General features: G+C 39.3%; 1 protein-coding gene across 1 annotated transcript; it reads right to left on the bottom strand.

Annotated features, from left to right (window-relative positions):
- Positions 1 to 7,079: 7,079 nt before the first annotated feature.
- On the bottom strand, positions 7,080 to 14,223 carry HAS2 (hyaluronan synthase 2). Its single transcript, XM_075827968.1, has 3 exons — positions 13,597 to 14,223; positions 9,955 to 10,056; positions 7,080 to 8,533 (listed from the first exon to the last, which is right to left on the bottom strand). Exons 1-3 carry the CDS (start codon positions 14,221 to 14,223, stop codon positions 7,604 to 7,606), a joined length of 1,659 nt encoding a protein of 552 aa, XP_075684083.1. The 3' UTR covers positions 7,080 to 7,603.
- Between the last annotated feature and the right edge of the window lie 7,122 nt (positions 14,224 to 21,345).

Genomic DNA, 21,345 nt, shown 5'->3' with positions numbered 1-21,345 from the left:
TTTTAACATTAAGGATAAGAAAGTACGGCACAGATCTCTGCCAACATCCAAGTGAGAGCTGACTGTGGCAAGCTGTCAAATTTCACGTAATAGGATAGGCATGCAAAGGGTGTACTTTTTTCTTAAGTGCTGTAAAAATGGCATAAAAAGTCTCAAAGGCTATTGGAGCTTAACAGATGTAGCAGGGCTACGTCTGTCTTTTTTTTTTTTTTTTTAGCAAAGTCTTTATTTAACCCCCTTGCTTAAAAATAGTATACACACTATATGGACAAAAGTATTGGGACACCTCCACGTTACACCTACAGGAGCTTTTATGACATCCCATTCTACATCCATAGACATTAATATGGAGTTGGTCCCTTCTTTGCAGCTAAAACATCCTTCACTCTTCTGGGAAGGCTTTCTACAAGATTTTGGAGTCTGTGGGAATTTTTGGCCATTCATCCAGAAGAACATTTGTGAGGTCAGTCACTGATGTTGGGGGAGGGGGCCTGGCTCACAATCTCCGTTCTAGTTCATCCCAAAGGTGTTGGATGGGGTTGAGGTCAGGACTGTGTGGCCAGACAAGTTCTTCCACACCAAACTCCCCCAACCAACCAACCAACCAACCATGTCTTATGGACATTGTGTACTGGGCACACTCATGCTGGAACAGAAAAGGGATGAAACCCAAAGTGTTTCCACAAAGTTGGAAGCTACAATTGTCCAAAATGTCTTGGTAAGAATTAAAATTTCCTTTTACTGGAACTAAGGGGCCAAACCCTGAAAAATACCCCCATAGCATTACCCCTCCTCCACCAAACTTTACAGCTGGCACTATGAAGTCAGGCAGGAAACGTTCTCCTGGTATTCACCAAACCCAGACTCATCCATCAGACCACCAGATAGAGAAGCGTCACTCCACAGAACATGTTTCCACTGCTCCAGAGTCCAGTGGCGGCGGGTTTATACCACTCCATCTGACGCTTGACATTGTGCTTGGTGATGTAAGGCTGGCATGCAGCTGCTCGGCCCCCATGCCATGAAGCCCCCGGGCACAGTTTTTGTGCTTATGTTAATGCCATAGGAGGTTTATACTCTTCACTTATTGAGTCAGCAGAACCTTGGCAACTTTCATGCACTATGCGCCTCAGCAGATATCATACACCTGTGGCAATGGGACTGAATGAAACACCTGAATTTAATGATTAAGAGGTGTGTCCCAATACTTTTGTCCATATAGTGTATATTTACAGTGTTAATCAGGGTCACCTTCCCGTATTCCGAAGAACATGAAGGTGAAAGTGCTTGCGCAGGCACAGTGGTTCTGACTAACAGCCACACTCCCACAACAACAACCAGGATTGGTCAATTTCAGATCCCGGTCATTTAAGTCCTTCAGCACCACAATCATTCCTGATCACAGTAACACTGAGCAGCACTCCAGAATGCAATTTCAGTGTAGCGTCCAATGAAACCTCAACACGACACCCGATGACTAAGGAATATGTCAGGTTGTACCTGATGTAGCTCAACACCAGTTTTCCATGGACTGAAATATTTATGGATATAGAAGATTTAATAACACTCTGTAGTGACCTCTGAATGTCTCGTCAATGTGTTGCAGGATGATTGTGGTGTCACACACATTTCTATAGAAGGCAGCGTTCGTATCCAGCTTGATAACGTGTGATCATTTCGCATATTACAAATGCTCAAAATTTGACATATGTCGTCATGAGAGAAAAACAGAGGGTTTGTGTCCATAAGTGGAAATCATACCATCTAAGCTAAACCAATAAACTGCCTATATATTAAACCGCAATACCAGTCAGATATGAAGTTTCTCTTATCTGTTTTTGACCATAGGAGAAAGTATGAGCAAAGATATTTTTGATAGGTTAAGTATATTCCACTTAGCTGTCTACGGAGTCAAGTCAGAAGCTCAGTGGGCCGGGAAATAGACAACCACTTTGAGGACTAGAAATGCGCTCAGAGCATCCGTCAATCCTTCGCAATCTTTAAAGAGTATATTACTCAACAGGGGGCAGCAATGAGCACAAGAGGAAGCTCCTCCCACCATAAAAATAATTAGAAAATTCAGGACCATACCAAGGCATCGTAGTTATAAAATTGGGGTTGACTGTGAGAGAACCCTCCTTTTTTTTTTACTGTATTAACGCAACAATCACAAACTTTTGGTAAATGCCAATAAATCCTACCATGGATGATTGCAATCACCGGGACCAACATGTACGCCTGAATGTGGGAACGACTGTGTGTACCTTCTACTTTAAATATACAAGCATATCCCAATAAATTGGCAGGTTAAAGGATTTGTCTAAAACTTGGACACTTTCCCCAAAAACCATAAACCTTTAACCCCTTCCCGCACCATGACGTAACTATACGTCATAGCGCTGGGGGAGAAGTACTAAGCAGACTCACGGGCTGAGCCCAATACATGCGCTGCGACTGTCAGCTGTGTATCACAGCGACCGCAGCATCTAAACTGTAGGAAAGTTACTCCATTGACCTCTTTCTCCCACGCGCGACACATTCGCGGGTTGCTGATGGTTGTCATGACAACATGGGGGCTTAATGAAGGCCCCCAGGTCTGCCATCTTGATGGTCCTTTTAAGCCTTGTCTTTCCGGTAAATAGCACAATACATGGCAAAATATAAGTACAGTATATCAATATATTGTACCTGCAATCTAATAGTTGCTTTTTCAAGTCTCCTGGCAGGACCAAAACAATTTTAAAAAGAGTTAAATAAACTTTTTAGTACTGTACAAAAAAAAAAAATATATTAAAGTTAAAAAAAAAACTCTTACCATTTTCCCGTAAATTAATGTAAAAATAAAAAAATAAACATAATTGGTATTGCTGCATTCCTAAAAGTCCAAAATATTCTAATATAAAGTTATTAAACCAGCAGGGTAAACGTCGTAAAAAAACCCCAGAAAAACATAAAAGTGATGAAAAAGTAATAAGTACCCTTCAATAGTCAGAAAAAAATACAGCTCACCCCGCAAATAACAAGCCCTCACACCGCTCCATTAACAGAAAAATTAAAAAGTTATGTCTCTCAGAATATGGCGACACAAAACAAATATATATTTTTAACAAATAGTTTTTTCTGTGTAAAAGTAGTAAATCATAAAAAATTATATAAATTTGGTATCGCCATATACATATAAACGAGCAGAATATAATTAACATGTCGTTTTTTACCATACAATGAATGTTGTAAAAACGAAACCCACAAAACAACAGTCGCTGTTTTTTTTCTATTTCACCGCACAAAGACATTTTTTTCCCGTTTTTCATTTCATAATATGGTACAATAAATGGTGTCATTAAAAACTACAACTCGTCCCGCAGGAAAAAAGAAACCCTCATACGGCTTTTTCTATTAAAAAAATAGAGAGATTATGGAAGGAAGGGAAGAAAAAACTAAAATGAAAAAATGAAAAATGGTCCTTAAGTGGTTAAGAAACCCAAAAAGACAAAAGATTCTAATATACTTATTGTTAGAATTCTTCTATGGATCTTCACTTAAATGACTAGACTGCAATGATGTTTACCCTATAGTGATGTAAGGTCGTGGCCTTGTTGTCCATGTGACGTTACGTGGCCTCAAAGCCATGTGACGTTACGGCATTACAGCATAACCTCACTGAGGCGTAGTTGTTGCATCAGTCCACAGGAGGCTAGCCACAGGGAGAATTATTTTTTTTTCTTTTAGATTTCTTACAGCATTATGGCCTTTGATGAAAATGTCAGACACCTCATTTAAAAATTTTAAGGCAAAAATGTTGAATTAGTTCATTTTTACTTCCATTAACTAAAACAATTCAAAATATTTGATCAGACAAATGTCCCACAGGTGCTATGGGTCACAGCAACATGTTTTAGGCTTCAATGTACAGAACAGAACTTGTTGGTTGGTGGTGGGATATTAATGATGTTCCGTCAATATAATGAGCTTTGAGGAACATGACCTTCTGACTCCATATCCAATCTTTTGTCCTTCAAGCTTATTAAAGCTGCAAGACTTACCAACAGACACCAAGCAAGACAAATGTGATGACTCTCATGGTCTTTGAAGTCCTCAGATCTCTTGTGCTCAGATGTGCTATTCATTATTTCACAAGCACCAGTGCCCCCACTGACATTTGGGAGGTAACTAAGTGAGTCCTGATCAGCTTTGAAATACTGTAGTTCCTTGCTCTTCCTGACTATGAAAACAAGGTCAGCTTCCTCTGGAGGAAATTAGGAGGCTAATGAAATCTGTCATTGGACTAAGGAATGGACTAATTCATCATATGTATTTTAGTGAGTCTTTTAAAGGAAATGTGAACATTTCTATTTGTCTTCCATATGAATTAGTCATTGAAAAGTAGCCATAGATGTTCAACAGAAGTCTAATGTAATAATCTATTTTGATTGCTTCGACCGATAAGGTGTGAACCAATGTTAATGATAAAACAAGAAAATGGGCATACATAATATTGGCCAATACCTTAATGTGTAGGGGTCGTTGACTTACTTTAGTTTATCCCTAACCCAACAGTTGATAACAGTCTGTAAAAGGAACAGTCCAGGTAAATTTCATACACTGTGTTACCTCTATTGTGGGTCTCGAGTGCGGAGGTGCATGACTCATGATTTAAAGAACACCAAAGAGTGGATACTGGTCTCATGTACCTCCCCCTTTGGTCCTATACTCGGCATAATGCAGTGTATTCGTTTTGCCCAGAGTGTTCTTTCAAAAGGGGTATTCCCAAAGTCCCAGATTATCACCTATCTACAGGATAGGTGATCATTTTCTGTTTGCTGGGTGTCCCACCGCTTAGACCCTTTTCAGTCGTGAGAACAGGGGTCCAGAACCCCTACAGTGAGGAGGAGCTTTAATAGAGTTATGGTCGAGCATGCATCCTCCATTCACTGTCTATGAGAATGACGGAAACAGCCAATCGCTGTTCTTATGGTAAGGAGGATCTGGTCATTCTGGACCCCGTTCTCATGATCGGTGTGACCCCTAGCGATCAGAAAATGATCACCTATTCTGTGGATAGGGATAATTTATGATTTTGGGAAGAAGTGTTCAGATGCTACTGATGACCTATTTACCCAGTTTTAAATTGGTTGAATAGAACTAGGTTTAGGACTAAAAAGTTTTCGAACTATTAATTGTCTTTTTAAAGTTTGGTAATAGACCACCATCAACATGTTGCATGACTGAGAAGATAAGGAGGAAATTAATGTTGATGTTTGGGAGCCAGATATAGTTCCTTTTGTAAGTCTTCATTAAGATAAAAATCTGCTCTTTAAAACCCATCGACCCGCACTGAAATCTCGAATCTCTGACTGGCCCACCAGAGAACAGGAGGACTCTCTGGTGGTCCCAGGCCCTAAGATGATTATGAGCTCAGTCACAACAATTTATGTAGTAAGTTGCGGAAATGTGACGTATAAACATCACTTATATACTGTTGTATCACTAACTACAAAGGTTCAAACTGCCGCTGGAAGTAAAATCAGCACAAGAACTGTGCGTCAGGAGCCTTATGAAATGGATTTTCATGGTCGAGCAGCTGCGCACAAGACTAAGATCACCATGTACAATGCCGAGCGTCTGCTGGAGAGGTGTTAAGCACGCCAACACTAGACTCTGGAGCAGCATGTTCTCTTGAGTGATGATGTATCACTATCTGGCAGCCTGATCGATGAATCTGGGTTTTTCAGATGCCAGGAGAAGGCTACATACCGGAACGCATAGCGCCAACTGTAACGTTTGGTGGTGGAGGAATAATGGTATTGGGCTGTTTTCCAGGGTTTAGCATCTTAATTTCCAGTGAAGGGTAATGTTATTGCTACAGAATACAAAGACATCTTATATAATTGTAGCTTCCAACTTTGTGGGAACAGTTTGGGTTCAGCCCTTTTCTGTTCCAGCATGACTGTGCCCCAGTGTGCAAGCTCCATAAAGACTTGGGGTGAGAAGTTTGATGTGGAGGAACTCAAGGGGTTGCACAGACCCCTGACCTCAACCCCATTCAACAAATTTGGGGTGAATTGGAATGCCGATTGCGAGCCAGACCTTCTGGTCCCATTTCAGTGCCTACCCACTCAAATGCTTTTTTGGCTGTATGGGCATAAGCTGGGAACCCTGGAGAGAAGATCTGTGCAGCCCCAGTTACAGTACTAGAGAAAGTGTGAAAATAAATTCCCCTCTTCTGACCTTTGAGGGACAGACCATAACAATAAAAAAATATAAGTAAAAAAAAAAAGCAAAAATAAATTACATTAAAAACCATAAAACAACCCCAAAAAAACCTCTTCCCGCACCAATCATTGTCCCAACGCTAGCCCTAACCGAAGTACCCTAAAATAGTCATGTAATATATAAAAATTTATGGTAGACGATGCTGATCACAAATGAAAAGTTTATTTTAGGGTAACACTATATTATTACCTTATTACCCAAAAAAATAAAAATAGCTAAAAAGCAAAAAGGCATATTATTTTTACTATTTTATTCTAACTATAAGCCTAAACATTCTGAAAAAGCAAAAATGATGTGTATAAAAATTCTAAGAAAAGAAACCTGCACTGATCATGAAAGAAACATGACACAAATCACATCGCTAGCCCAACAAACAAAAAAGTGTAAGCCATTTAACTAATTAATGCATGCTACTCATGGCTAAGCGGTGTCCGGTCCTCAATCGGTTAAAAGTCAAACAATACCAGTTTTTATGAAGTTCCTAAAGTTGTCAAAATTTTCCATTTCAAAAATAGTTTACGGAATTCCAACAAAAAGAAGAAATAATCTTTTGGGCGCAATTAGCATCATGAATACAATCAGGCATAAATGTACAAATAATTATTTTATTCTTTTCTTGGTGAACAATATGAACTATTATAAAGTTTCACATTTTGGCCAGTATCAGTTAAAATAAAATAAAAACCCATTTCAAAAAGAATAGAGAACCAGATATGTAAAATATAAAATATGTAAAAACTTTAAACATTGGCATACAAATAAAAAAAACATAATTAATACAATAATATAAAAATACAGCACACCTGGCATTTATAATTGATGACCAAATAGCCATCACTAAAATAAAATAAAAAATAAACGTTTATAAATAAAGTTGTAGTGTATTGCTAGAGCCGAATGGCCCACTTATTAGGAACTTTTCCAGAGGAAAAAATAGAAAAGATCCTATAGTGTAGGAGGCCTAGAAATCTTTCCAACTCCTTTCCACCTTGACCACCTAGACATAAGCATGACCAGTGAGGTATATAGAACATAACACTGTCAGGCATATGCACAATTTAAAAAGTGCACAAAAATAGCCCTCCTCGAAACGAGGAGAGGCCTGGTTCAAAGTTGTGTTTCATTTTCTCGAAAGTGTTCAACTATTTGGCATTGGGTAAGTGAAAATGAGCCACAGTTAGTGTTTGTTCAAGTCCCAGCAGCAGTATTGCAATTCCCTTAAAGACATGAATTCATGTCCGTAATACTCCTAGAGAAATAAAAAAAAAGTCTCTTAAGGCTTTAGATAATTTCTGTTAAGTTTGCAAACTTTATAGGTAATTGAGTATCATCATACATCAAGCACCAAGTCGTATTGCTGTTCCTTCTTCCGCCTGCCACATTTCGTGATTAGAGCCACGTACAAAGTCAATAGCATCACCCAGTAGCATGCGTATAGTATTGCACCGATTATGAGAACTGTCTGTTCAGATTCTGCAAATGGCTTTTTAGTTTCCTTCCATATGGTGTAAATTACACCACCTAAAAGGATTGTAAACCAAACGGTTATAGGAATCAATCCTATAAAGTTGACGACAACAGTTTTTCTTCCCGATGTTCCCCAACCTGCTTTGTTGATGGTTGCGATGGCAAACATCTTGGCAGGTAGTAAACTGGACATGTAAAGCACTGAGTAAAGCGACATAAAAACCATAACAATGTTCCCCCGGAGAGCGCTGGCAAAGGAAGACTTGATGAGGCCAACAAATTGTACGGTCAACAAAAAGAGCAAGATGTTCCATATGCGACCTCGGTAGAATAATTGGATTACAGTGGCAATTAAGAAAAATGGGAAGAATCCGGTGATCACAGCTTCATAGGTCATCCATAGATGATGTTTGTGGAACCACATGGAGTTGTATAACCATTCACGGAAGTAGGACTTGCTCCAACGTGTCTGCTGATTAAGCCACCTTAGATATTCGATAGGGGTTTCGGTAAGGCATTTGGATCGTGCTGTGTATTTGGTTGCAAAACCAAGACTCAAAACTCGATTGGTTAGATGCCTGTCATCTCCAAAGCTACACTGGGAACCCAAAAATTCTTGATTGTACCAATCTTCTAGGAATTCATGTAGAAGTGAATTTCTGTACATTCCAAGAGGTCCGCTAATGCACTGGACACATCCAAAGTAAGACTGGCAGGCTCTCTCAATGTTGAAGGCCATCCAGTATCTCACGCTACTTAGAAAGGAGATCCACGAGTCATATTTATTCAAAATCTACATGGAAAAAGAATGCATCGTATTAGTTTATGGAATTTTTTTTTTTTCATTTTATTCATCTTGTTACAAATATTTTTTCCGTTTTGGATACAGTTGTTTGACTTGTATCGTGATTCAAAAACTATGTGTTAGACATTGATGTAGGGTATAATTTGCAAATGACACTAAAACAAATCTAAAAATACATAAAGACAGTGTACGTCGGTATCCTAACTAAATACATGGATGGGATTTAATACAGAAATAATGACTCTGGTAGAAAGCAACATCAGACTAAATTATATGTATGAGGCAAAGGAACAATAGGCCAGTGAGAAGAACATCAAAAGGAACATCTAAGTGTTTCTCCTCCATTGGTCGTATTTTATTTTAATTGTAAAAGCACAACTGCGTGTCTAGCGGGGCTGTACTTCCTGCCAGTCCTCAGGATAATCATAAATTAGAATTTCAGCAAGCCCCATGTCATCCAAGTGACTACAAGAAGTATTGCTTTCAAAGAGATAGAGCTAGCCAAAACCAGCATGGAGCTCCTGGAAATGACAGGCTACAGAGTCTGGCTGGGTTACAGTCAGACATCTCTATAGGCAATAGACAGTTGCCAGCTTTTTGTTTGGTAATCTATACAGCCCTAATATTATCTAGGATTGCTGCATACTTTGACCTGGATACCCATTTGACCTTGAATTTGCTTGGGCCTGAGAAGTAACTTCAAACTCCAGGACCCCTATGCAAGGTTTGTAACATTATTATGGGCCATTTATATTGTAGTTCTTGTGTCCCCTTTTGTAGCAGTATATATATTGGGCCGCCTCCAGGTCACAGGGCTTGGGTGCAACTGCAGCCTCTGCACCCCCTATAGTTGTGCCCCCCAGTTTGGGCTATAAAATCCAGTTCCTTAGCTAAATCTATTTTTTCCACAAATTTTGGTGAATATCTCTTACTTGATTATGAACAACATCCTGGGGCCTAAAATTATTGGGGCTCTTTATATCCAGGTGGTGGGCATGTGTGCAGGATGCTGAGTGCCAGAGGGGGCACCTCAAGAGTTGTGGTAAAACTTTCCTTAACCTGGGGCAAATATTCAGCTTACTGCTCTAGCACTATGTAAATACCCCGGCCAAAGCAGTGTTGCTTTTTTGGCGCCCTCCTAGCGCCCAGGACCTGGGGCATATGCCTCGTCTGCCCAATCCTTAGCGTTATGCCTGCCAAGAAGGCACTTTGCCTTGGCCAGGGCAGTTATATACAGTGCTAGGGAAGAAAACGGAATCTTAGGCCCAGGTGGAGAAAAGCCAAGCTACGCCTCTGATCTATGTAATAGGATACAATGTATATTATCAACTAACTGATATATAAGCGATGGCAACATTTTTATTAATTTTTTAAAATAAAATAATCACAAAATTAATAAAATCATTTACCTGCACATCTCCACCTACTCCTCCCACCATATGGTCTTCTTCCAAAACTTTAACCATCTCAACGGATGAAGCTGGGTCAAGGACTGTATCAGAATCGCACACCTAATAAAAACATAAAATAAAGTCAGTTAGATAAAAATGTAATATCGAATTATTCAGAAAAAAAAATCAAAATGACACAAAAAAAATTACATATATTATTATTTTTTCATAAAAATGTATATTTAATTCTGTTTATGGCATATTATGAAATGTATCTATTATTACTTATTTAAGGGTTTGAAATGCCCTTTTTTTTATTTTTATTGCTGTTAGTCTGCTGGCTCTGTCTCTGAATTCCAGTCCGGCTATATACATGACACAGACACTCGGATGCCGCAGGTGCTGCGTATGGTGGGAACGTCTCTGTGTTGAAGTGGAAGATGAACACAATTTTTTTTTTCACATTGGTCTCTATTCCTCGCTTTTCTGATGGGATTACCCGGCTTTCAGCAACAGCCTCTTATTGTATCATTTTTATTGCTGTCTCACTGCTCGGCAAATAGAATATTTGCAGCTGCTTGGCCAAAATCAACAGAATATTGAATCGTAATAAATAAATACTCTCAGCCAGTCCAGGCCAAAGACAGTCCATTACAGGAGAAATGAGTCAAAAACACAAAAATACTCAATTTGTTGAATGGGGCTTTGAACATTTGCAACCAATTAGATGCTATCATATTTCACAGGCCAACCATTAACAGTCCATGGTGACCTCTGACAGCTCTTCCTGTAAAGATAGATCATCCGAGGTGTCTCCAATTACCTTGGGCCTGTCATATTGTGGCCATCAAAAACGTACTGTATGTGATAGTACGCCTGTAATTTTTGTGTGGCTGTAGATAATATATCAAAATGTAAGTGATAACTAAAGGGTATGTATATTTTTGCAACTACATTTTTTTGGGCTCCCTTTTATCAAAAATAAAAAATTATGCAACTTTACAAATATTTTTTTTGAAAGATGATTTTTTTTTTTCAAATTTGTTTTTATTGAATTATAATCATTGAAACAAGTATAAATGTACTATAGGCACGCGGGCGTTTGATGAAAAATCTCCTTCCGTTTTGTGTCTACAGCTCCTGTGCAGACCTATGTGTCTCTATGGTTACTGACTCTAAACAAACCTTGTATAGTCTGATCCTGTAGTCAAATATTACTTTACTTTCTGCTCCCTCTTCTTGCTAACCTACAGACAGTAGAAAAGGGGGCAGATGGAAATGAGTAACGCAAGATTAGACTACACAGGGTTTGTTTATAATCTGCATCCCAACACATTGGTCTGCATGGGAGCTGCATACACAAAACGATAGGAGATTTTTAATTAAAATGATTTGTAAAGTTGCTTCATTTTTCATTTTAGATGCATAGTAAGTTTTCTGCGTCTTTATAATTCATTCAGAACATTCGGTCGACCTCTACAAAATAGGTTTATGGCCAGATTTAGATATTTCTAGAAGTTTTAACTCCCAGCACACCCCACGGGCTTTCTCTGCTTGTATCCTATAACTTTCAATGGATAAAGCCTGCATTTTTTCGGAAAGTAACCCTCCCACATTATTCATGAGCTGATCAGCTGTTGAAGCAGAAAATAAAACGAATAATCAAATAAAACCTGCCTTAAATTGAGAACTTAGTTTTCCTGGAAAATTGCCACCAGACTGTTTTGGGATTAGAAAACTCACATATTTAACGTCAAACGCTGAAAAAAACTTTTACCAGATGTACTCTGTGTGCCGGGGCAAGGAGACCCTCCCTATACAACAGGATCCTAGGGGATAAGAGGACCCGCCTGACTCATAGTTAAGAGACAGTCAAATGGATTTGGAAGGTGATGAGGGATTCTGGACTAACGACTTTCTCAAGAGAAAATATTTTCACCTTTGCCAACATCCAGCAAATCTACCGTTTTCTCTACTCCTCCCGGCTGCCGACATTTTACGCTCCGAGGTTTATGGAGTTAAAGCAACTTGACCTCAACTTACATTACGAGATGCTGCCAAACTTCAGGTGTTGTGGAGTTAAAAGAGAAGAGTGTAGACCATATGTATCACTGGGAAACATTTCTTACATGTGTTTCATCTTTGTGGAGTTTTTTTTTTTTTCATGCAATACAAGGACAGCTTTGTTGCAAATGTAGGAAAATATTTTTGGTGTATTTTCTATAACTGGGTCTAGAGGTTTAATCCTGTGGCTGAAAATAAGCTGTGAATACAACAGGCCCCTTTACAATAAATAGATTCCCTACTAATAGTGATCGATGGGGTAACATTGCGCCCAATTAACACCCCCCATCAATCAAAGGGGCTGAAAATATCTTGTCTATTAGTCCATCGCCCCTTTTTTTTACTCTTTGGCCATTCAAGAGAGCCTAGAAGAGTTTTGTTACAAATTTTGCTGCAGTTTTCACTCCTAAAAAAGGAGATGGAGGATAGGCTCACTCCCTTAGGACCTCTGATCGAAAGTTTGGGACCATTTAGGGCATGTGTTTTTTATAATACTGTGGCAGAGGGGTTTTCTGGGCTCTCCTCAGCCAAAAAGGCCCGGTAATGACTGCTACCTCTCGACCCCGTATAGCTATGCCCCTGCATTTTAGAGATTGTCTTAAGAACCTGTCTTGTGTTCATGGTCTATAATAATTTCACTAGACTATTGATAATAATAATAATTTTATATTATATTTTTGATTTTCTTTTTATACCCCTATTTTATTTATATTTTTATAAATATTTTTTAATGATGTGTAGGAGTTATTCTAAACTTTGGTTACCTCAAGACAATAAATAAAACATTTGAGAAAAAAATATATATTTTTGAAAAAAATAAATAGAAATACCCCCCAAAACACAGTGTTCAATGGGAAAGGGGTAAAATCCATTGAGGGCAATAACATTTAATGGGCCAGGCAAAGCTTTTTTGAGCCCCAAAGTGTGGTACAGTTATTCCTCAACATTTTCTAATTATTATTTTATTTTTATAATTACTAATTCGATTTTTACGGATAATTAAAGGGGAGCTACCAGAGAGGGGGGATCCAAGATTACATCTATTCCCTGATGTATTTCCAACATTTACCTAATGCTATAACCAGCTGTATTTTGTCTGAGCTCATGTTCTACGACTGTAGGTCATTTTTTCTTAAGGCCCATAGCCTACATGCCACCAGGATATTAAAAATAAAGTGCCCCCTATGTAAGTATTTTTTTAACCCAGTCAGACTACAGGTGGTTATTTGGTTTGCTCATTATGACTACAAGTGAGTTAATGCATACTCTTTTGCATTTTCTTGGAGTGTCATGGCTTTCTAGGAACACATGTACTTGAAGGGCGGGGGAGGGGAAAGAGGACTATGGTGAAAGGTGGCACCCTGTCAGTTCTCAGGATGACGTTATCCACTTTAATTTCACTTTACAGTTTGTTCAGCCTCTTTATACAAGGCAGAATTCTACTTTCATGGGACACGTTGTGTTTTAAATAGTCTGAATGGTTCAGTGTGTCGATGGGAGCCGGGCATATCCTGTAACACTCTACACAGATTGTACAAAGGGTCCTTTATTTAGGACATGTTTGTGTTGGCGAACATGCAGAAACTTTTTACCTACCTGCACATAATCCACGCTTCGCCCCAGAGCTTTGAAGGCCGTGTACATCACTTCACGTTTTCCTCCCCATTTTTGCATAATACACATGTTTCTGTTGTTGAGAACCAAGTGAGTGACTTGTTGTATACTCTCTTTGTGGGACTCTTCTGTTTCCCCGGGACCTTTTTCGTGGAAGTTATTTTTCCAGATATAAGTGGCACTTCGATCATTTCCCATAATCTCACTAAATATATCCATCATGTAGAGGTCATCGTCAGAGTTACCATCGATGACCATGATGACCTTCATTCCAGGATAAGTCAACCGTTTCACAGACATTAAACATTTCCGTAAGTAGTCAGGGTCCTCTTGATATGCAGCAATACATAGGGCAACTGATTTATTCAGTTTGATAGGGGTTTCAAGAGATCTTTTCATCTTCCTGTGCTCTAGGTAAGCAAAGAGGCTTTGGATGAGGAGATGTAGTGCTAATATGGCACCATATAGTCCAAAAGAAAAATAGTAGTTGTCCGTTTGGATAAACTGATACCCTACAATATAAGCAGCTGTAATTCCTAGTAAGAGGGATACTCCGAAGAGGGTAGTTCCAATTATTCTTAGGATACATATAAATCGTTCACAATGCATCTGAAATGACAAAAAATATAGATTGTTAGTTACTCATCTGACATAATATGTCCAATCATCCTTAATTATATTAAACAGACCCCCTAGACGGGGATAACAACACGAGATGGCTCCTAATATCAACCAACATTGGCAAAGTAAGTGAGCTATTCATCAACACTTACTAGTCTTCATATATAAACTCTTTGAGTACAAATCGATTGCATATAGATATTTCTATCAGAAAAGACTTAGGACTTCAGCTGGCCATACACTTGTGAATGTAGAAGAACTATACACTGGTGAATTTAGAAGAACCAAACACTGGTGTATGTAGAAGAACCATACACTAGTGCATGTAGAAGAACCATACACTGGTGAATGTAGAAGAACCATACACTAGTGCATGTAGAAGAACCATACACTGGTGAATGTAGAAGAACCATACACTGGTGCATGTAGAAGAACCATACACTGGTGCATGTAGAAGAACTATACACTAGTGTATGTAGAAGAACCATACACTGGTGAATGTAGAAGAACCACACACTAGTGAACGTATATGAACGATTAGTTATTTGTAGTTGATCTGTCTAGGTCTATGCCAAGGTGGACCAAAGGCATATTGAGAAGGTATGATGTTTTCAGACCATGTCCACCTCCACCAAAGTAAAAAGTTTGTAGATTATATTTCTGGGTTGTTCATACATATCACTTCCAAGGGTAGAGCTCTCTTCTGCCCATTTTGTGATGACAATAATGACGCATGTTGCTGGTCTTTCGTTTGTTACAAAAGATCTTTTACATGAAACACATGACCAATGACCAAAAACATCCAACATGTTAGATCAAGTTCTTGTTAGGTTTCTGCCTACGACCAACGCCAATGAGTGGTCTTAATCTGATGTTATGGGCGACAAAAAAACACTATGGTTTGGTAGGTGTAGTATGTAGATGAGGAAGACAAAGCTCTAGTATTACCTTAGTATTCAAAAAAACAAAAATAGTTTCTTTATAGCATCAATATAAACAACGTTAGTGAAGAAATGGTTTATTACTGGTAACAGTCCAAGTCACTCCATCCCCATCCAACTGGTTGGTGAAACTACGAAGATTTGTTGATGTAATGTCCGAAGACAACTCCTACAGCCCCTGTGATAACGTGACAGAAGGAATCCATAGAGTTGTTACATGTCCATCTGACCTTCCTTTACAAATAAGCATGTTCTAGCTTTCAACAAATAGTCATTATAGTTGTTAAAATTGGGTGTAGCCTCTATGTAGAAAGGTTAAAGAGGCGTTGACCTAACAACACAGACCTTGTAGGTAATTCTTTCCACCAGTCTCAAGAACCCCGGGACAGCTTAGGTGGCATTTTTGTTTTTATTCATGGATAAAGACTGAGGTCCTGGGAACAGTATGATAAGCCTGCCTCTGCCCTTTCTTCTCTTTGTATTTTATCAGCCAGCTGAGCATGCTCTGATTTCTCTCCCCTCACATCATCTCTTGGCTTCAGCCGGCTTTTGGAACACCACCCTGTTACATCATGCAACTGCAAATTCTGCCTTTCCTGTACAGCTCGAACCAGCCCAAACATTACTTAGACACAGGCTGGCTAGAGCGTTACAATGTCCATTGTAGGATTAGCCTTGACTTAAGACGACTTCTTCCAGCTTGAAGCACATGCTGAAGTTGTTTGAATGCAGGAAAGAGAGAAACGTCAATGCTTATTTAACAACTAGTCACATGGCTCTAAAAAGAAGAATTCAGGATTTTCCTAAATTAAAGTTTGTCCCGTACTCAATTTTGCTGAAAATCTTATTATTTAAAGTAACCCTTCATGAGAAAATGTTACTCTTAATGGGTAGAGGCAAATAAGATACCTCTTGCACTGGCTTATCACCCTGGAAAAAAAAATTGGGTATAATGAAATTTAACATGCCCGATCCATCTTTCTTCCAGAATCTGCTGTCAAGGGATTGTCAGGCTGCCCCATACACATCAGATCACTGGCCAATCTTACAGGTTGAGTTCAGCTGACTTTAACTTCATGTGTATGGTCAGCTTAAAGGGGTTTTCCGTGACTTTGAAATTGATGACCTATCCTTAGGATAAGTCCTCAATGTCAGATAGTTGGGGGTCCAACTCCTGGCACCCTCATAATCAGCTGATTAAAGAGGCTGCAACGCTCCGACTAGTGCTGTGACCCCTTCATTGTTTACCAGGCACAGTTCTGTACTCAGTTGCATACTACAAAATGTACATCCCTGTGTCTGGCAAAACCATGAGCTGATCAGTGGAGGTGCCAGAAGTCAAACCCCGACCGATCTGAGATTGATGACTTCTCCTAAGGATAGGTCATCAAAATCAAAGTCCCGGACAACCCCTTTAAAGTTTGTGGTGTCAGCAAGTTGTTTGACTCAACTACTAGGCTTCAAAGTCCGTAAATTACACAATTTATACTGTCTTATTAGGTTTCCAAAGGATATAGCAGGACTGAAATTACGATTCAGCTCAACTCATTTGTGCATTATTAATATAATGTGCTGGGTTTAACTTAAAACTGGGTAAGAAATTATGTGCCACATGACAAATGCCAACATTTTGTATCTGGCAAACTCAGATCTGCTACGTCTGTACATGACCACTATAGGTGGATAGGTGATGTCCCTAGGTCATGGGGACTGAGCAGAGTATTGTGGTGTTTGGAAAGGCACCAGTTAATTTTTGGGGACATCGTTGATAGTAGAACATTGCACAAAAATATTTTTTTACTATTTGGCGGAGCTGTCTTGTAGTTGTAGCAGTATTGCAGCTGATCTGTACAGTACATTACAGAAGTCTTGAGAAGAAGGTAACCATACACATATGACTTGTTCTGTGCCCGAAAGCCAGGATATTTAAAGGCCTCACTGTGTTACTGGAATGTGATGAATTTACCTCAAGTAGCACATGTATTTTCACAGAAAAAGGCCTGTACTTTCATAGAATATGACAAAATAGCCTTTCAGGACAAACTGTGAGCCTGGGAAAAAGAAAAACGGAGCAGCAACAAGACCGGCCCCTGTTATAGAAAGTGCCAGGAATATATCAAAGGTACGGTTATAGTAGACATTAATGGCGGGCAGGGTCATTCATTAAAGACTCTGGTGTGCTACATACTAATATAATGTCATTAACATCGGGGCTGGGATATGTTATGAAACACAGTCCCTAGTCATACAGCATTTGTGTGAAAATACAATAAACTGAATATACTTGTCCCCATATATACCATAATGATGGATTTTATTTCAGTGGACCCTAAATAGTATAGGTGTACAGACAAATTGTTATTTAGCCCTAGTAGGGACATGGCATATGGTTCCTTGATTCGTCCTCTTCGTCCTACTCAAGTTGGCAAAAGTTCTTAGAAGTAATTTCTTAATAGAATTTTTAACAATATGGCCACAACTACAAATTCAACAGAGTTTGTCTAGGCTCCTGAAGAGCAATTATGCCTTGAAATATGTCGCAATAATTAGACTATTTGCTATTAAGGAATCTATGAAATCTAGATGACAACCCCTGAGGGAGCTATAATTGAGTTTTTTTATTTAACTCAAAGAAGACATTTTTGGGCCTGATTTGTAGCTCAGACCATTACCTCATGACTGTACCCACAGGATGATTATGTGAAAACACCAGTGAGTTGATGTTGCCACCAACCTCGCAAAGAATGAATTTGTAAAACGTGTAATTCTCGAGACAGACTCAGAGAATCATTTTCAGCAATTAACTTATTTTCAATTATGTTAAATAAACCCAGATTGTCCGTGAAAAAACATTCTGATTGTAATGGACCATTTCTAGAAATAATATTTAAAAAAAATTTTATAGCGGCAATGGCTTCAGTGCTACTCATGCTATTAAATAATATTAAATGTCTAAGTACAGGGTCCCATTAGGCCACGTTCAGACGTGGCAGAATTTTCCCGCTGCAAATGTTGGTCCAGATTTGGGGCAATTACGCAATGAATCTGCAGCAACATTTGCATATTTGACAGGTAATTCAGACGTTGCAGATATCACAGCGGACTTGACACAGATTTCAGTTTTTGCATTGCAAAGGCTGAAATCCGCAGTGAAATTCCGCTGCTTCTCCACAACATAATGCGCATGCTGCGGAGGGAGAATTCTGCAGCGCAGACTAAATTCCGCACAGTTATTTTCTGCAACGTCTGAACTAAGTTGCCTAAAAATGTATTGAAACAAAAACGGCTGCTGCAGAATTCCACTGTGGACTGTCCAAAGCGGAATTCAACACCAATTCCACCACGTATGAACGTGGCCTAAGTCTTACAAAGTGATGAGTCAAGGTCTTTGCAAAGTTTAAAGTCTAATGAGCAGGGGTATAGTTATAGACGGTGCCCTGGTTCCTGGGGGTACCCAAAGGCCCCTTTGTCATATAAGAAGACTCCAGTATTATAAATAGCTCATGGTCGGTGGGGCGCTGTTAAAGATTTTGCATTGGGGCCCAGGAACTTACGCCTCGGATCATGAGTACTGGTTCATCCAACCCTAGGGCCACCTCTACTATATGAAATAGTAGTGGGCATACATACAACAGAGACAGTCGTGAAGATGCAGTTGGGCCCAAGAAGAGGTGGGTTCTGCTCAGGTTGACCTCATACTCCTACTTAATGAGAAATCAATAGAGAACGCACCAAGCCAAGAGATACATCCCTCTTCATGGAAAAAATGGGTCAACAAATGCCGAAAGGACCGTTGCAGGCTGGGGGTATGTATCAGGGTGAACATCATCCGGAGAGGGCTCCATCTTTTTTATCTACACCCCTTGGATTTCTTTAATCTGTTGTTTTAGCTTAGAACTCTAACCACAGAGCTATGTACATGGAAAGCTAACAAGTTTTGTTTAGTTTTTAGTTTCCTTGGTTGGAAACAATGCTGTATTGTCATAAGAGAAAGAGGTTAAGTGATAATCCTCGTAGAGAGTAAGAACATAAAATGAATAGGAAGGGATGGATTAATATAAAGAATGTAGACTTAACTCGATTACCCACCAGAGCCGGTGTGGCTGGATTCATGCACAATCTCGCTATGGAAAATTATATCATGTCTGTAATGGTCCCAAAGATCCTTTGCCTGCCAAGTGTTATAGAGGCCGGGAATTATGGAATTAGGATTAAAATTGAATGTTCTGGGAATAAAAAGGAACTGCCCATTATAGACAAGCAAGAAAAAGAACTAACAATGTTGGACATGTCTCGTCCCGTAGTCAAAGAACATAACCAAAACCATCATTGATAAATGGTCTAAGGTCCATCTAATGGCGTACATGAACTGTCAAGGTTTGGGAGAGGTCTTGGTTTCCCTAATTTACATGGATCTTGTTTGTTGACTCAAAGCCACCTCATGGTGTTCCCTCATTATGCTATGATGAAAGACATACATAGGTTGATTTGGCCACAATTTGGTCATGCATGGACTTCCCAATGTAATTTTTAGCACAGAGGTGACCTCAAAAATGGGCAAGTACCTCAACGACCATCAAAGTTGATGAGGTCTATGCTCATGTGTGACCAGTTTAAGGCACTTTGCTCAGTATAACCATGATTTGTTCAAACAGAACTCCTACATATTAGGTCATGTTGGAAAATGCAATGGTAAACACAACAGCCCCTCATATCTATATGTATCCCCTTGCTCAAGCTTTGCCTCTGGTTGTTATATTGGGTTCTCATGAGAACACCTCAGTATACCTTTGCCATTGACCATACAGATGAGTTTACTACAGTTTCTAACACTTATGACCTCCATTGACAAGTAAAAGTATTTCCCAGGTCAATGAGGTGATGAGAAGGACGTGACTGTAAAGAGCGACCATATGCTGTCTCACTCATCAACTACTCAAACACATGTTTCATTGTGGGCTATGGCTGGTGTGTAAACCTGTCAACACATATTTCATGGTGGAAACCACAAAATGTAGCACTACCAGTAGTAAGTATAATATGGGAAATGTCCTCCATATAGGACAAGTGTCTGTTACAATGTATTTCAGGGCTCAAATTCAACTCTGCTCTGCTACACCTCAACGTATAGTTTTAAATTTATAATAAAGGTAGATTGAGTTAACATATTTTTCTGTTCTTCTTGTTTAGAAATGTTGGTTTTTAAGACATAATACATAATAAAACAATTATTAGAGTTGGTTGCATGGGAAAATTATGGAAATGTCATTGCGGGCAGTTTAATAAGTTTCCCATCACAGAAAAATGTACAACATTTCCTTTTCAAAAAATAACAAGAAATATATATATATTATTATTATATTTTTTTTATAAAATGAATAAGCTACAATTTGCTCCCTCTAAACAGAAACAGACCACCCTTGAATTTTATTTCCCCTAATGACCACTAGGGGAGTAAACTGGATATTGTGGTTTGGCTACACAATGTACAATGAGTTATCATCGTCCATAATATGGCTATGCTCTAATCACTGAGTGGTAGAAAACTGTAGTAGCAGTAGTAGTAATAGTAGTAGTAGTGGTAGTAGTAGTAATAGTAGTAGTAGTAGTAGTAATAGTAGTAGTAGTAGTAGTAGTAGTAGTAGTAGTAAGGGCGGGTTCACACATGGCGGAATTGCACTTAAATTCCGCTGCGGACACTCCGCAGCGTTAATCCGCAGCGGAGCCGTTTCTACATTGACTTTCACTTTAATTTAGCAGTGTTCGTTTACACGATGCGTACAATTCCGCTGCGGAGCATAGGCTGCGGAGCGGAATTTGGTGTCCGCAGCATGCTCTGTCTGTTGCGGAGCAGTGGCGGACTCATGGCGGAATTTCTCCATTGACTTCAATGGAGATTCAAAGTTCCGCAATGAAGTCCGCAGCTGTCATGCACATGTCATGTGTGCTGCGGATGCGTCTTGCTTTTTTTACTTGACATTTCTTCATTCTGGCTGGACCTATGTATTTCTAGGTCTACAGCCAGACTGAGGAAGTCAATGGGGCTCCCGTAATGACGGGAGCGTTGCTAGGAGACGTCAGTAAATAGTCACTGTCCAGGGTGCTGAAAGAGTTAAGCGATCGGCAGTAACTGTTTCTGCACCCGGGACAGTGACTACCGATCCCAATA

Source organism: Rhinoderma darwinii, chromosome 5, assembly GCF_050947455.1.
Source record: "Rhinoderma darwinii isolate aRhiDar2 chromosome 5, aRhiDar2.hap1, whole genome shotgun sequence".
In the NCBI taxonomy this organism is placed as follows: domain Eukaryota; kingdom Metazoa; phylum Chordata; class Amphibia; order Anura; family Rhinodermatidae; genus Rhinoderma; species Rhinoderma darwinii.
This window is presented reverse-complemented; position numbering and strand designations above follow the sequence as displayed.

Bases quoted from the DNA above. Each gene is read 5' to 3' on its own strand.
- HAS2 (XM_075827968.1), bottom strand. From the start codon at position 14,223: ATGCATTGTGAACGATTTATATGTATCCTAAGAATAATTGGAACTACC. The intron at 10,057-13,596 runs GTAGGTAAAAAG...TGTTTTTATTAG, and splicing joins GAAGCGTGGATTATGTGCAG to GTGTGCGATTCTGATACAGT. The intron at 8,534-9,954 runs GTAAATGATTTT...TTTTCCATGTAG, and splicing joins GAGTAGGTGGAGATGTGCAG to ATTTTGAATAAATATGACTC.